The sequence below is a fragment of the Mizuhopecten yessoensis genome, unplaced genomic scaffold, assembly GCF_002113885.1.
Source record: "Mizuhopecten yessoensis strain PY_sf001 unplaced genomic scaffold, ASM211388v2 scaffold213, whole genome shotgun sequence".
Lineage (NCBI taxonomy): Eukaryota > Metazoa > Mollusca > Bivalvia > Pectinida > Pectinidae > Mizuhopecten > Mizuhopecten yessoensis.
This window is the reverse complement of record NW_018403434.1, coordinates 459,981-476,112: the sequence shown is the minus strand read 5'-3', so window position 1 is coordinate 476,112 and position 16,132 is coordinate 459,981. Positions and strand designations below refer to the sequence as shown.

The window sequence follows — 16,132 nt, the reverse complement described above, 5'->3', positions numbered from 1 at the left end:
CTTACTGCGAGTCCGTTTAATGATTTGTACACCTAAACAGACGACAGTGCAAACCGGAAAATTAGTCACAAAGCGTGGTCATGCATAAAAGAGTTCGACAGTTAAAATCACAACCTAGGACAGCTTTACGGGTTCATGTTTTTACAGGAGCCAGTATGGCTTTGAAAGTCGATCGAGAGATTTCAGAACAAAACGATCAATTAATTGCTGTTGATTACATCGAGTTGAGGAGGTGTCATATTTGGCTTTAATGAATCAATGTGTCACATGTACGATATAATTTGTTTGTGTGTTTTCATTTACAGAATCAACTATGCCTACGCTCCATTACAGTGATTTGTTTTAGACTTGCACACTTTCATTTCCGCATTGTAAACTACGAGATCAGAGACAGCGGGATAGTTCGGTTTGAAATGTAACACTTCAGAAGTAAAACTTGACGGACTTACAAATACAAATGCAGACCTGGAAAGATTTGCCTAGATCTATACTAGCCAAAAACAACATTTAATCACTAGGCCCCGTCCATATTTAATAACGAATTCACAAAATGGTCCAACCGTTTTGATCGCGTTTAAAAACGAAAGTACGTTTTTCTGAAATAACTTATTTATTTGTGTAAGTGTGTTTATTGTAAAATTACATAGCTGTATTTGTTATATTGATTACGTATATCATTTATCGATTGATTAAAAGCATTAACTATTAATAAAACCAACAACTGCTAGTGCTATGTCCCAACAGCAAATTTCATACCAAATCTATGAACCCGCATAACTCCAATACTCCGATAACTCAAAGTTTTCCCACGACCCTGTCGACTTCGAGATAACGAGGTTCGACTGTATCTTAAAATATGGGCCCTAAAGTTTCCATGTTTCAGAAAAAATGACCTTGAGCTTCAAAAATATGCAATATATTTGCATTATTAAAACAAATTCCTTCATCAAATATTTATTCTAAAAGCATTTTAAGGACACAATGAACATATCCAGTAAATAATTAAGTTCAATTAAATCAATTAGGTTGTCCTGGGAATGAATAATACAATTTACATCGATTTTTCTGGACAAGAACAAAATTTAACGTAATGATTAAATGTCAAGACGAACATTTTTTTTTTTTTTAAATGGAATTGTGTGCAAGCTGGATAATTTGCACATTATATGCACATCATTGAATAATGATTTCAGCAAAATGAAGAATAAGGAATATGCATGAATATATTGCAATTTTATGCTGTAAAATCAGCAGTGTTATGGACCATGATGTCAAGGGTGGGTCTAATGTGAATTGTATTTTATTGTATTGATAAAACATTTCACTAAGATAATGTAATAGCTGTAATAAGTCTATCATACCTGTGTGTGTATAACATAATTGTCCAGGGTAAGAAAGGTTGTAACATATTTCTATTGTACACTCATTTCCTGTGCGTGATGTCACATTGGGAAAACAATGGCTGTGATGCAGAAATTGTCACCCTTTTGGGGGGTTTCTGAGTTAATTGTAATGACTGGAATGAACGAAAAATATTTTGTTCATGCCCAGGGGTGTAGGATGAAGAAATTCCATCCTCAGGATTTTCAGATTGGAGCAGAATCTTGTGTTTTACCAAATTTAAAAACCCTTTGGTATAATTTCCCTATCCTATATACACCCCTGGGCATGACAGAGTCTTAAAGCCTTGGACTGCAGTAACCAGGTTAGGTAACCTAATATATTGATTATGTTACTGCCTTGTAGACTTAATAATGTAATTATTTTAAAATTCTTTCTTGACTTAGTTTTTGATTCCAATCAAAATTTAAATGAACAATAACAAACAGGAAGAATTCATACAAACAAAATAGCTTTCAACATTTGTAGACAGGGTTATTTTACTCAGGTGGTAGTTTTATCAAATGTATATGATTACGTAAGCAGATAGGCAGTATAGCATCATTATAACAACATTTGGTTATATATTATTGTAACCTAATACTGGACATGAATTTTTGCATGTGAAATGTACATGTACTTTTATATTGATATTTACAAAATGAATTTGAATGTAGAGTATGGACTGCAGTGTTTGATTTCGTATCTAGATTGAAGTTAAATTGCTTTTGCTTTTAAACAATTACCTTATAATGCACGGTATGTTTGAAGCAGAACTGCGCTTGGTTGTTTGTAACAACTAGGTAGCTCGATTGGTAAAGCATTTGTCTAGAGTTCAGAAGGTCCTAGGTTCAAATCCCAATCTGGCCTTGCATTTCTCTGGGTACTTTGGTTTTCCTCCACCACCAAAATTTGGTACGTCCTTAAACACCAAAGCTGTTGATAGAACGTAAAATACAAACAAACATTTGAGCAGGTTAATTGAAGTGTTCGTGGTTTAATGGAGCGCTGTGTGTGACCTTGTGTTGACCTTGAGGGTGTGTTGGAGCTATTTGGTGTAGGGTGGGTCAATGATGGACAGCAGCACCTTACATAAATACATCAACAGATTACAGTGAAAATACGTCAGCAGGTTCATATGGAAGAGGAACCAGAAGCAAAAACTGCTTTCTGGCTTTACCGATAGTATCAAGCAGCACCACCTGGTGGCAAAAGATGGCATATGTCAAGAACATGCTTGCATAAAGAACACCAACTTGTTAATTTGTTAAATGTTGGCAATTAGGGATTCTTTATTGATACCTTGTCACTCTTCAGTACCGTATATTGCTGTAGGAGGGGTGTAAGGGGAAGGTACCTCCCAAAATGATGCTCACATGTGATCCCATCGACATGAATACTGGTATCAAACTCACTTGATATCCTGATTTCAATTGAGAAAAGCTGTAAGTTTCAGTGGCAGAGAATCTGTACACTTAATGACCTATTGGGTGGGTGTTTTCATAGCAACAAAATTGGCAATTATTATGGTTGCTCCCTGATTTATTAATAATTCAATGACAGAAATGTGCTGCAAAATATCTCAAGAAATAATTTGTTGCCCATTTCACATTATTTTGGCACATGAAATTTGTATTTTTTATATAATTATTAAAAACTATCATCATCTCAAAGCAAATACACTCCCATCTTACATCCATTAACAGCGTTATGGTGGAGCTTGTTTATTGCCGATCTCAGTTCAAAGTGCTCACTGAGAACCAACAGTTACAGCATTAATTGGGCTTATTTAACTGTCCGTATATAGTGCTCACAGCTTTCTCTTTAGTGCTTTGAGATCATGCATGTCTCACTAAAATATCTGTGAAATGATTTCTCCCTTGTGCTTTGAGATCATACAGGGATCACTAAAATATCTGTGAAATGATTTCTCCCTGGTGCTGTGAAATCATACAGGGATCACTAAAATATCTATGAAATGATTTCTGCCTGGTGCTGTGAGATCATACAGGGATCACTGAAATATCTCTGAAATGATTTCTCCCTGGTGCTGTGAGATCATACAGAGATCACTGAAATATCTGTGAAATGATTTCCCCCTGGTGCTGTGAGATCATACAGGGATCACTGAAATATCTGTGAAACATACAGGGATCATTAAAATATCTGTGAAATGATTTCTCCCTGGTGCTGTGAGATCATACAGAGATCACTGAAATATCTGTGAAATGATTTCCCCCTGGTGCTGTGAGATCATACAGGGATCACTAAAATATCTGTGAAACATACAGGGATCACTGAAATATCTGTGAAACATACAGGGATCACTAAAATATCTGTGAAATGATTTCTCCCTGGTGCTTTGAGATCATACAGGGATCACTGAAATATCTGTGAAATGATTTATCTCTGGTGCTTTGAGATCATACAGGGATCACTGAAACATCTGAATGATTCCTACCAGCTGTCAAACTGAATAAACTATTCCCCAGTCAACATGAGACGTTGATGTTGTGATCCGTTTACCGTGGTGATGAGAGAAAGGGGTTGCTTTACTTTATCAATTGAGTTTGTGGTGATTCCGGCTCCCTGACACATTGTTTTATGTGCAGTAAACTATCATTACTGTTCAACGCTTAGTCGGCCTTTTTAAAACGGAGCTTGATGTCAAAGGATATAATTAATATAACAATGTAAAAACAAAACAATTCAAAGTGAAGCCAGAGTTTTCAAGGCCATAACATAACTGTACATAATTAGGAAAATTTGCCTGATTTGAAAATATACTGTCGATATACCACAGCTTTCTTGAAGCCATCAAATGATTCTGGAAGTATGATTAGGCACAACATTAAAAACGAGGCACCTTTATTAGTTATGGAAAGGGGTTCACTGGAATATAGAGATATCTTACTGAGTTTTATCTTTGACAACTTTAATTGAGATATTGTGTAAAATTGGAAATTTAAATGCAGTGGTAATTCTTAATTACTTTGTTAGTGTAAATTTACATGTGCATCATTAATGCAATATAAAATACATGTGACCTCAGCATTGTTAACTTAACAATATCCATACCACATATTATTCTTATTTTTCGTGAAATTATAATAATGTATACATTGTTTTCATGTCATTTCAGGACCATGTACAAGAAACAGTTTTAAGAACAACAACTGTAAGTAGTATGTCCTTGAGGTTATGTCATCATGTTCGATTCTGTAATTGGTATACAGGAAAGAAAAGAGTCTTGATCGTGATTCGGTTGTACAAATTGTAGTGTACACCAAAGATATATAAGATGTCAGATTTGTACAAATTGTAGTGTACACTACAGATATAAGATGTCAGCTTTGTACAAATTGTAGTGTACACTACAGATATAAGCCATCAGATTTGTACTAATTGTAGTGTACACTACCGATATAAGATGTCAGATTTGAACAAATTGTAGTGTACACTACAGATATAAGATGTCAGATTTGTCCTAATGGTAGTGTACACTACCGATATAAGATGTCGGATTTTTACAAATTGTAGCCGACACTACAGATATAAGATGTAAGATTTGTTCAAATTGTAGTGTACACTACAGATATAAGACGTCAGATTTGTACTAATTGTAGTGTACACTACAGATGGTTGTACAAATTGTAGTGTACACCAAAGATATATAAGATGTCAGATTTGTACAAATTGTATTGTACACTACAGATATAAGACGTCAGATTTGTACAAATTGTAGTGTACACTACTGATATAAGATGTCAGATTTGTACAAATTGTATTGTACACTACAGATATAAGACGTCAGATTTGTACTAATTGTAGTGTACACTACCGATATAAGATGTCAGATTTGTCCTAATTGTAGTGTTCACTACCGATATAAGATGTCAGATTTGTACAAATTGTAGCCGACACTGCAGATATAAGATGTCAGATTTGTACTAATGGTAGTGTATACTACCGATATAAGATGTCGGATTTGTACAAATTGTAGCCGACACTACAGATAGAAGATGTCAGATTTGTACTAATTGTAGCCGATACTACAGGTATAAGACGTCAGATTTGTACTTCTAGAACAGTAAGGTTAGTTGTACAAATTGTAGTGTACACTACAGATATAGGACATCAGATTTGTACAAATTGTAGCCGACACTGCAGATATAAGATGTCAGATTTGTACTAATTGGAGCCGACACTACAGGTATAAGACGTCAGATTTGTACTTCTAGAACAGTAAGGTTAGTTGTACAAATTGTAGTGTACACTACAGATATAGGACATCAGATTTGTACAAATTGTAGCCGACACTGCAGATATAAGATGTCAGATTTGTACTAATTGTAGCCGACACTACAGGTATCAGACGTCAGATTTGTACTTCTAGAACAGTAAGGTTAGTTGTACAAATTGTAGTGTACACTACAGATATAAGATGTCAGATTTGTACAAGTTGTAGCCGACACTACAGATATAAGACGTCAGATTTGTACAAATTGTATTGTACACTACAGATATAAGATTTCAGATTTGTCCAAATTGTAGCCGACACTACAGATATAAGATCTCAGATTTGTACTAATTGTAGTGTTCACTACAGATATAAGATGTCAGATTTGTACTAATTGGAGCCGACACTACAGGTATAAGACGTCAGATTTGTACTTCTAGAACAGTAAGGTTAGTTGTACAAATTGTAGTGTACACTACAGATATAGGACATCAGATTTGTACAAATTGTAGCCGACACTACAGATAGAAGATGTCAGATTTGTACTAATTGTAGCCGACACTACAGGTATAAGACGTCAGATTTGTACTTCTAGAACAGTAAGGTTAGTTGTACAAATTGTAGTGTACACTACAGATATAAGATGTCAGATTTGTACTAATGGTAGTGTACACTACCGATATAAGATGTCGGATTTGTACAAATTGTAGCCGACACTACAGATATAAGATGTCAGATTTGTACTAATTGTAGCCGACACTACAGGTATAAGACGTCAGATTTGTACTTCTAGAACAGTAAGGTTAGAACTGCCAATTAAACAGCCGTTAAAGATTTTCTTTGTTTCAAAGGTATAGATCAGAGGTTATTAAAGATGAAGATAAATGGCTACAGTACTACAGTATTAACCAGGATGGGTTTAAACACATTTAATTAAATATCATTGAAGCTCGGGGGAAACTCCTGACACTTATGGTGTTTACATGGGTTTACATGTACTCCGTCTTCCTTTGAAATGAGAAAAAATTGGAATACGTCTGCAGATTCAGCAGTGAAACAGTATTTGAAGTATTATTAGTTATCACAATCAACATATAAATATTTGAACAAAACTATAGTTCACAGATCTAACAGTAGAAATATCAATAAATTCAGTCGCGAGTAAAATATAGTTCAATAGAACAATTTTCCCTTGTGAGTTACGGATACTGTTAGGCTCAGATATACTGTTGTGATGTCTATATTCAGCTGGAAACACTTTATATAGAGTCATTAGTTTATCATCTGAAAAGGTAATTGTCTGGAGTTGTGAGGATTGAAGAGATTGCTGTTGTAAATTTGATTTTTCACTTCAATCACATTTGTTTTGTGGCTATACATCCATTATACACTTACCTAAATACACCTGACGGGGTTAAATTATAATAAAGACAATCAGGTTTGACATCACTGCACATTGCCCTTACCAACCCCTCGGCCCCCTTCAAACCTAACTCCCCTACACCGCCCCTATTACAGCCCCTATTACAGCCCCTACACAGCCACTACACCACCCCTACACAGCCCCTACACTGCCCCTACACAGCCCCTACACCGCCCCTATTACAGCCCCTATTACAGCCCGTACACCGCCCCTATTACAGCCCCTATTTCAGCCCCTACACCGCTCCTACACAGCCCCTATTACAGCCCGTACACCGCCCCTATTACAGCCCCTATTTCAGCCCCTACACCGCCCCTACACAGCCCCTACACAGCCCCAACACAGCCCCTATTACAGCCCCTATTACAGCCCGTACACCGCCCCTATTACAGCCCCTACACCGCCCCTACACCGCCCCTACACCGCCCGTACACCGCCCCTACACCGCCCTTACACCGCCCGTACACCGCCCCTACACCGCCCGTACACCACCCCTACACCGCCCCTACACCGCCCCTATTTCAGCCCCTATTACAGCCCCCTATCTACCACTTTCATCCTTCACCTTAACGTAGAGAAGTCGGATGATCTTTTGATCCAGGAAGCAGGGAGGAGCCTTTTTTCACCTGATCAGTAATGATTTGTGCCTTTGATGTGGATCATCACACTGCTAAAGACCTACCCAGGGATCGCCAGACCTGAATTATTCAGGAGAGATTTAGCCTTTATGTTTATATAGATGCCACACTGTCTGTATTGGTATGGGGGATTGCCACAGAATACATTCACATGGTTGTTAGTGAAGCTGTAGTGTTCCTATTTGATTTACATGAATACAGCTTAATTCAGTCCCCTCTGTGTTGAATTAGAAATCGAAGGGATATAAGTATCTACATTGAGTACAGATCGTTCGACAACAATACGTTAAATGTGGGCTTTGTTTTAGTCAATCGCATGCTTTTAAGGTGCTACTATAGCCAAAACAATACAGTAAACATCAGCAATACAGTACATATAGTTTACAATTGAAAGGTGCACAAGAATTGAGGACACATTTAAAAAGTACACAAGAATGGAAGACACATTTGAAAAAAATACACAAGAACTGGTGACATATTAAAAAAATACACAAGAATTGATGACATTTTTGAAAGGTATACAAAAGTTGATGACACATGAATTGTAAAAACATGTACTTTGCAAAGTGAAGTTATTCAAACCCAGTAAAATTTGTTAAGTCACTTTATCTTTTGTATATCAAGAAGAATACATCCAAGTTTAAAAAAAAGAAGCTCTGAGGCGGAGCAGTTTTTTGCAATTATAACTTTGCTGTAAAGCCATTCTTTAACCTTTTAGGTCACCTGAGCTTTGCTTAAGTAACCTATTCTAATTGCTTTCCATCCATCGTCGTCCGTCGTGCGCAAACTTTTTACATTTTTTTTAACTTCTCAAGAACAATTAAGTGGATGGATTTTTTTCAAAATTGTAAAATTGGGATTCCTACCCCACTCCCTGGAGCCAGGGCAAGGGCCCCAAAGGGAAAATTAACCAATATTTCAAAAATCTTCTTCTCCAGCCTCAGAGGTTACTACAGTCATTTTCTCTGCATGGAAAGAAAGATCATCAGGGGCTTTATTTAAATTGTTAATTTCAGGACCCCCGAGCTATCCGTTCTCCCTTGGGGAGGGGGTAAAGTTTACTACAGTTTATATAGGGAAATAACACTTTTGGTTAAATTTTATCCATTTTCAACAGAAAATTACTCGAACTTAGAGTCATCGTTAGTGAATGAGGGTATTACATTGTAAAATTGGGATTCCTGCCCCATCTTCAGGGGCTAGGGCAATATTTTCAAATTCTTATCCTTTGATGACATGACAAGTATTGTATTTCACTTAGTGTACATGCTGATTTCCACATCACATCTAAACAATAAAATAAAGCTACCAGTACCTATGATATAACTCCGGTGACAGCTAAGGCCCTTGGGCCTCTTGTTTTATGCCTGTTGCCACTAACCAATAGAACAGTATTTTATCTTGAAACCTGAATAAAACTTAATTCTGAAATGAATTGATGGATTAATTAGCATACGCTGAAGCAGGCGAACATTTGATATTATGGAAATCAGTTACCACTACCTGGTATGCCATGCCGAATTGCCCGTTGATGTGCTCAAATACACTGCCATACTAGTCATAGATTTTATCAATAACACAAATTACAAACACTTTTTTCTCCATTTTTCATTTCGATCTAATTTTGAAATTGTCAGAAACATAACGATAACATTATACATTGATTAAGTATGGTAAATGTTGGAGATTATGCATGCTTGTGTATTGACAAATCTGAGAGTGGGTTTATTGTTGGGTGTTCGATGTCATGCTTCAATGACTCTGTGCATACAGCGAATTCGGTCAGATATGTACCGTCCAGGAAATGTGTTAATGGTCCTTCAATTATAGGGCTGTGGATTTAGGCTGATAAAAAATCAGCGCCATCAATATCATCGAAAATGAGTCATTGTAATCATGTAAGTGTACTGAAAAGTGAGTGAGTGGAAAAAACGCTCCAGCTGTATTACCTGTACCATAAGGCTATTGTGTTCGCAGGAGATTATACCTCGAATTAGCAATGAGTTTGATAAAGAGTTCAAAACCTGCCCGTTATTCAGGCTCCATAAATCGGTAGAAGGCTGATACCGATCTCATTATGTCATTGGCTTGTGGAGATTAGATATTGCAGTAATAAAATGTTACCATTAAAATGTGTGATTATGATTCAATAGGCAGGTGACACCAGAGCATCGTCTGTCCGCACTCTAGTGCTAGGTGACAAAGGTACAGAGTTACAGAAACACGTCTGTCCACACTCTAGTGCTAGGTGACAAAGGTACAGAGTTACACAAACACTTCTGTCCACACTCTAGTGCTAGGTGACAAAGGTCCAGAGTTACAGAAACCCTTCTGTCCGCACTCTAGTGCTAGGTGACAAAGGGACAGAGCTACAGAAACACTTCTGTCCACACTCTAGTGCTAGGTGACAAAGGTCCAGAGTTACAGAAACCCTTCTGTCCGCACTCTAGTGCTAGGTGACAAAGGGACAGAGCTACAGAAACACGTCTGTCCACACTCTAGTGCTAGGTGACAAAGGTCCAGAGTTACAGAAACCCTTCTGTCCGCACTCTAGTGCTAGGTGACAAAGGGACAGAGCTACAGAAACACTTCTGTCCACACTCTAGTGCTAGGTGAAAAAGGTACAGAGTTACAGAAACTCTTCTGTCCGCACTCTAGTGCTAGGTGACAAAGGTACAGAGCTACAGAAACACGTCTGTCCTCACTCTAGTGCTAGGTGACAAAGGTACAGAGTTACAGAAACATGTCTGTCCACACTCTAGTGCTAGGTGACAAAGGTACAGAGCTACAGAAACACTTCAAACTAGTGGATATCAGTGGGACCTATTTTCCATTATGGATGTATCTGGCAAACAAGTGCTAAGAAAATGTTAAAACAAAGTAATAAATGACCATGTTGTGTTAATCTTTGTCAAATAAAGGAAATACTCTTTGTAACTCTCAATATAAATTGACTCGTCATCTCTTTGTTACTCTCCATAGGAATTGACTCTTTGTTACTCTCCGTAGGAATTGACTCTTTGTTACTTTCCGTAGGAATTGACTCTTTGTTACTCTCCGTAGGAATAGACTCTTTGTTACTCTCCGTAGGAATTGACTCTTTGTTACTCTCCATAGGAATAGACTCTTTGTTACTCTCCATAGGAATTGACTCCTTGTTACTCTCCGTAGGAATTGACTCTTTGTTACTCTCCGTAGGAATAGACTCTTTGTTACTCTCCATAGGAATTGACTCTTTGTTACTCTCTGTAGGAATTGACTCTTTGTTACTCTCTGTAGGAATAGACTCTTTGTTACTCTTTGTAGGAATTGACTCTTTGTTACTCTCCGTAGGAATTGACTCTTTGTTACTCTCCATAGGAAAAGACTCTTTGTTACTCTCCATAGAAATTGACACTTTGTTACTCTCCATTGGAATTGACTCTTTGTTACTCGATCTCCGTAGGAATTGACTCTTTGTTACTCGATCTCCGTAGGAATTGACTCTTTGTTACTCTCCGTAGGAATTGACTCTTTGTTACTCTCCGTAGGAATTGACGCTTTGTTACTCTCCGTAGGAATTGACTCTTTGTTACTCTCCGTAGGAATTGACTCTTTGTTACTCTCCGTAGGAATTGACTCTTTGTTTCTCTATTTAGAAAGTGATTATTAGTTGTTCTCTGTAGAAAGTAAATATTACCTGTCAGCGTCAGAAGTAACCCTTTGTTTCTCATGGCAGGAACTGTTTAATTTGTTTATTTAAAAAGAAAAATACAAGGACTTAAAACATGATACATTATAAGGTAATGACTGACAACACCCTGTGTATTTGTTAAAGGAATATCTCACTGCTGTTACAGTAATGTAGTGCAGGAAGTGCATACACATTAAGTTGATACGGTTGTTTTGCCCCAGAACCTGAATTAATCTGAGCTCTCTGTTGCCAAAATTGCTAGATGTTGAAGATAGAAGCTGATTCCTGAGTAAACCAATCGATAATTGCCTTCAGACATATATGGTATTAATGCGCTAGGTTCTGCATCACTAGCACATAAACTGTGTTTATATCCAGGTTGTTAGCCTTCAGACATATATGGTACTAATGCGCTAGGTTCTGCATCACTAGCACATAAACTGTGTTTATATCCAGGTTGTTAGTCCGGCTGCAATCTTACCATCATTATATTAAATAGGAAATCACATGTTATCCCCTGTGGCATACCTTACAGACATCTTGACTGTAGAAAATCTCAAATCCGCAACTGTTTCTCTTTTTGGGTTATAAGCAGAAAGTGGTAAACCAGTTACATATATATATCTCCCTGACAGCCATGTGTAAATAGGTACTGCTTCATTCTTCTTTTAAAGTGTTTATCTTCTCAAACCTTGAAATATTACATCTTTTGGAAGTTTTTAGAGATGTCTGTGATCTAATCTGGTATCAGGTGCAGCATCTATCGTCCATTGCCTGTCGTCTGTTCATTACAAAACCTGAAGGCGGCCAGGCACATTTGAAGCACTTAATTAGTTTCTGTATCATATTTTGCTTTTGTTTGGTTACAAATGAAGAGGTTAATGAACCATAACCACATACACATATTTAAAGTTCTCAAAAAGATTTGCAATGAGAACCTTTAAGACCAGGATGGAGCCCCGGTTAGGAAACATTTGCAATTCTAATTTCAATGAGATTATTTTTTTCCATTTATTGCTCAAATATCCTTGTGAGGGATAATGAAAATACATGCTACCTTTATACATGTTTGAAAAATATTAATGTATCAAAATAGAAACAATAGTTCAATTATAGTATTTTTGTAAACAATATTTCGTTAGTTTGATCTCCATGCTGTTGATTTTTTCTTCTTCACAAAATTGGATGCGATATCTCTTGAATCTATATGTAATTACATATACGCTGACAATGATAGTTCAGTTTACTTATTTCACAAGGTTCAGGTGGATGTACTAATAAGAAAGAATTCGGTATAGAAGAAGGTTGAATGTAATAGGTTTTGAATGTGAATATATATATAGTGGCTCTGTTTATTATAGTATACATAATGCTGATTTGTTACTTCACAAAGTTAAATTGAGTATATCTATGAGATTGAATTTGGTATTGAAGGAAGTTTACTGGCTCTGGGTGAATATAGTGGCTCACAGTAGGGATACTGTTGAATAAGGTTGAATTTGATGGCTGTTGGAAGTGAATGAGGTAGAATGTTAAAGTGTAGCTATTTTGGTACATGTATTTAGTATCACAGCTTCAGAAAGATTTCTGTCTTCAGGGACAATTCAATCTGTAACGTTTAGCTAGATTAAAAGTAGTTGTCGTTGATATAGCACAAGGCTTTATTTGGTACCACTACAAGGCTGTCTGCCCTAGGCACCGAAATCTTGTCTGCACTTTGAGTGTTGTGGTTGAAAGTTCAGCGAGCAATTGGCAGTTTGAGGAAGATATCAAGAGTGTTTGGCCACCATTTCAATGAACCGATCAACCGTTTATGAGTTCTTGGCATCAAATATTGATGTAGCCATGTACTTTTCTCGCCGGCTATGATTAGACGTACCAAAACTTACTGCTTCTGGCTCACATATTGTGCTAACTATTTAGTACTTGAGTTTGTATTTAAAGCAAATTTATCAGATGGGAAATAAAATGTACATGTGAAGCCAGCACTACTTACCAGATGACTAATTTTAGCATTTAATGTCATGTCTATTTGATGGTATATACCGGGTAATATGAAGCTTACTTTGTTTAATTGATGCTTTAAGTATCAAATTTGATGTGGCACAAGTGTTATGACCAGTAAAGCTTGTCAATGATAGAAATGTCACCGATATTTATGACTATTTGAGAGATCACTGGCTTCATTCCTTCAGTCATAACATAGGACTGTAATGCAACTGCAGGATCAACTCTAAACCAGAGTTGTCAGACTTTGCATAAAATAACTATATGATTTGCAGATTACTCAAGTGACCTTTGAACTTTCTTGCTGACACAGTGTTGCTAGATTTTCCTGCCTCGGTTCGTTTAGACATAATCATTTAATAATACACGACTGCCTGTATATTGAAATCTACATGCTGGCGGGACTACGTTGGTGACCACCATAATGTACGCAATGGTCGGCATATCTTGTCTAATTGTGTGTCATTACAGTACTTTCATATCTATCAGAATAGGAATTGTTCAGATCACACACACACAGCAGTTCTGATGTAGGCAAATCAGCCTCTGTGATGCCTATTTGTAGCCCTTCCTCCATTATCAGCAGTAATTTGGGGTTTTATTTGGCAAAATTGACATAATTGTATGGATTTACCGGTCTGTTCGTTTTCTCTATGACCATAGAACCGATGGACTCAGCAGACACCATTAGGAGATCCAGCATGGCGATTTGTTTGGCTAAAGTTGCTCGACATATGCTGGTACTGATGTCACAAAATGTCAAATGAACAAATTGTCAAGACAGTTGTACTACTCAGTGCTGGTCATTTTCTGTATTATTGTGACCTGTACCTAGTTGTAACACACTGGCAGTTTCTCCTTCAGTTGTTATTGAAATAAGCTTCGTAAACAATTCTAGACCCCAGCCAAACCCTAGTCCATTCCATCTGCTAGCTCTATCACCTACTCCCTTGGGTCTCCCACCAATCTACACCCTCAGATACTGCTTCAGCCTTCTACTGCCATAGGGATAGGGTTTTATCCAGAAATCTGTTTAGTCGGAATGAAGTTCACTTGCACTATTTAGTTTGTGTCACTTACGGAACTTAGATGACATGCGTGATGCACTACATGTACTGGTATACTACAATAATGTAAACTCACTGGGAAGGATTCTTTGATTGAGCTTTTCATTGATCGAATTTCATGTTAGAGACAGATTGGTTGGAAATTGACAAAGTTCTTCTCCGAGTCACAATGTCTCCGGGATTCCAAATGAGCCAGCACTTTCCAGACAAAAACAGATTACATGTATCTCAAATCGGTAGCCATTGGTAGAGAAACAATAAAATTGTATTAATTGTGGCTTGGTCATAAAGGTATGTAAATATATATATATACATACATGTGCTGTTTACTTCAGTACAATCGTAATGGAGACAATATATCGATACTAAACAATTTCATGGCAAAAAATATATATAAGAAAAAAAACTGAAGCTATTATAAAAATGTTGATTTCGAGAAAAATGTCAAAGATGTCTCAATTTAATGGTGTTCGGTACCTATGTTATTCTGTCTGCGTCGCAGACGGAATTCTCCATACCATTCAACCTTCTGATGGATCTGTGTTTTGATTAGGTTTATTCGTATGCTGTTGTTCGAATTCCGTAACATTCAATTCTGTGAAGATTATCTGTACGATTTTGTGGTGATATGTATCCACTGTTACAGTTATACGAGTTTTGTCTGGTGCACTCTCCCCTACAGACCACTGGCAGATCAGTTATTGCAAAAAAATAACAAAAAAATGCATCCAAAGATGTATTTCTGTATCTGCTGTGCTCTTATCAGTACCATCGATCCAGCCCCTTGTTATAAATAGTGTGTAGCTAGGAACATCCAAGTATTACATACTTAAAATGTACTTCTGTTATACCCAAATTTAAAATATTGTATATAAAAACAGGGGGGCTATTTTCACATTGGTCAAAGTTAGCTCAATGATCTATTTCCCATTGGTTATCATGTATTGGTGACGTGATTGCATTACAGTTACTTTACTAGGGTTTGTTTGACATGACATTTTGACATTTCTGTTTTTGGATCACAGTGAGGGTACAACTTCTAGGGAAAGCCAGTGTGACATCAATTCCTCGCCTTGAGAACATCCCTCCCTCTCCCCACCTACTCACCCACCTTCAAAATCCTATATTTTCATTTGAGGTAGGCACATTAAAATACAGAAGTTCACAGTAGTTGATTCTAATTTATGAGGAATTTCAAAATTCAAAATTCAAACATTGAAGGGCATACCAAGGTAAAATAACAAAAAAACATATTCATCTCAAATGATCGTAGGGAGATACTTGCCACCCTCCCTATTTAGGAACGAGACTCCTGATTTTGGACCCGTAAATTGAGTGTTTTCAACCAGTGAATTTACTTAGCTGTTCCTATATTCTACGATATTATTATTTAATCTGAAGGACTCAAAACATGTTATTTTAAAGGGTTATTTTGTCTGTAGGGGGGTGCATACACACATTTTATTTATGTTTTAATTTGGGCGTACACAATCTCCCCCATGGAAATTTTGAAAAGTTGGCAAGTATGCGGGAGGGGGAGGGTCCTCGTAAGGGTACAGCTATCACATACACTTGGGGGCCAGAAAGTAAATATTAAGGAGGCTACATGTTAACTCTGTGTCAGATCAGAAGTGGAAGGGATAGTATAATAAGTTATCAAGTCAACAATTAACACCCAATTAGAATGGGGTTCCACATTGTTAT

General features: G+C 37.0%; 1 protein-coding gene across 2 annotated transcripts in view; it reads left to right on the top strand.

The window, feature by feature from the left end:
- LOC110465971 overlaps positions 1-16,132 on the top strand; it is a 308,747-nt gene that overhangs the window by 225,136 nt on the left and 67,479 nt on the right. For both annotated transcript variants that reach the window (XR_002464683.1, XM_021522269.1), the window contains exon 6: positions 4,523-4,558. Coding sequence is in view for 1 of the 2 variants with exons in the window: in XM_021522269.1 (XP_021377944.1) it covers positions 4,523-4,558 (36 nt within the window). In the remaining variant the exon portion in view is untranslated. The remainder of the gene's footprint in view (positions 1-4,522; positions 4,559-16,132) is intronic.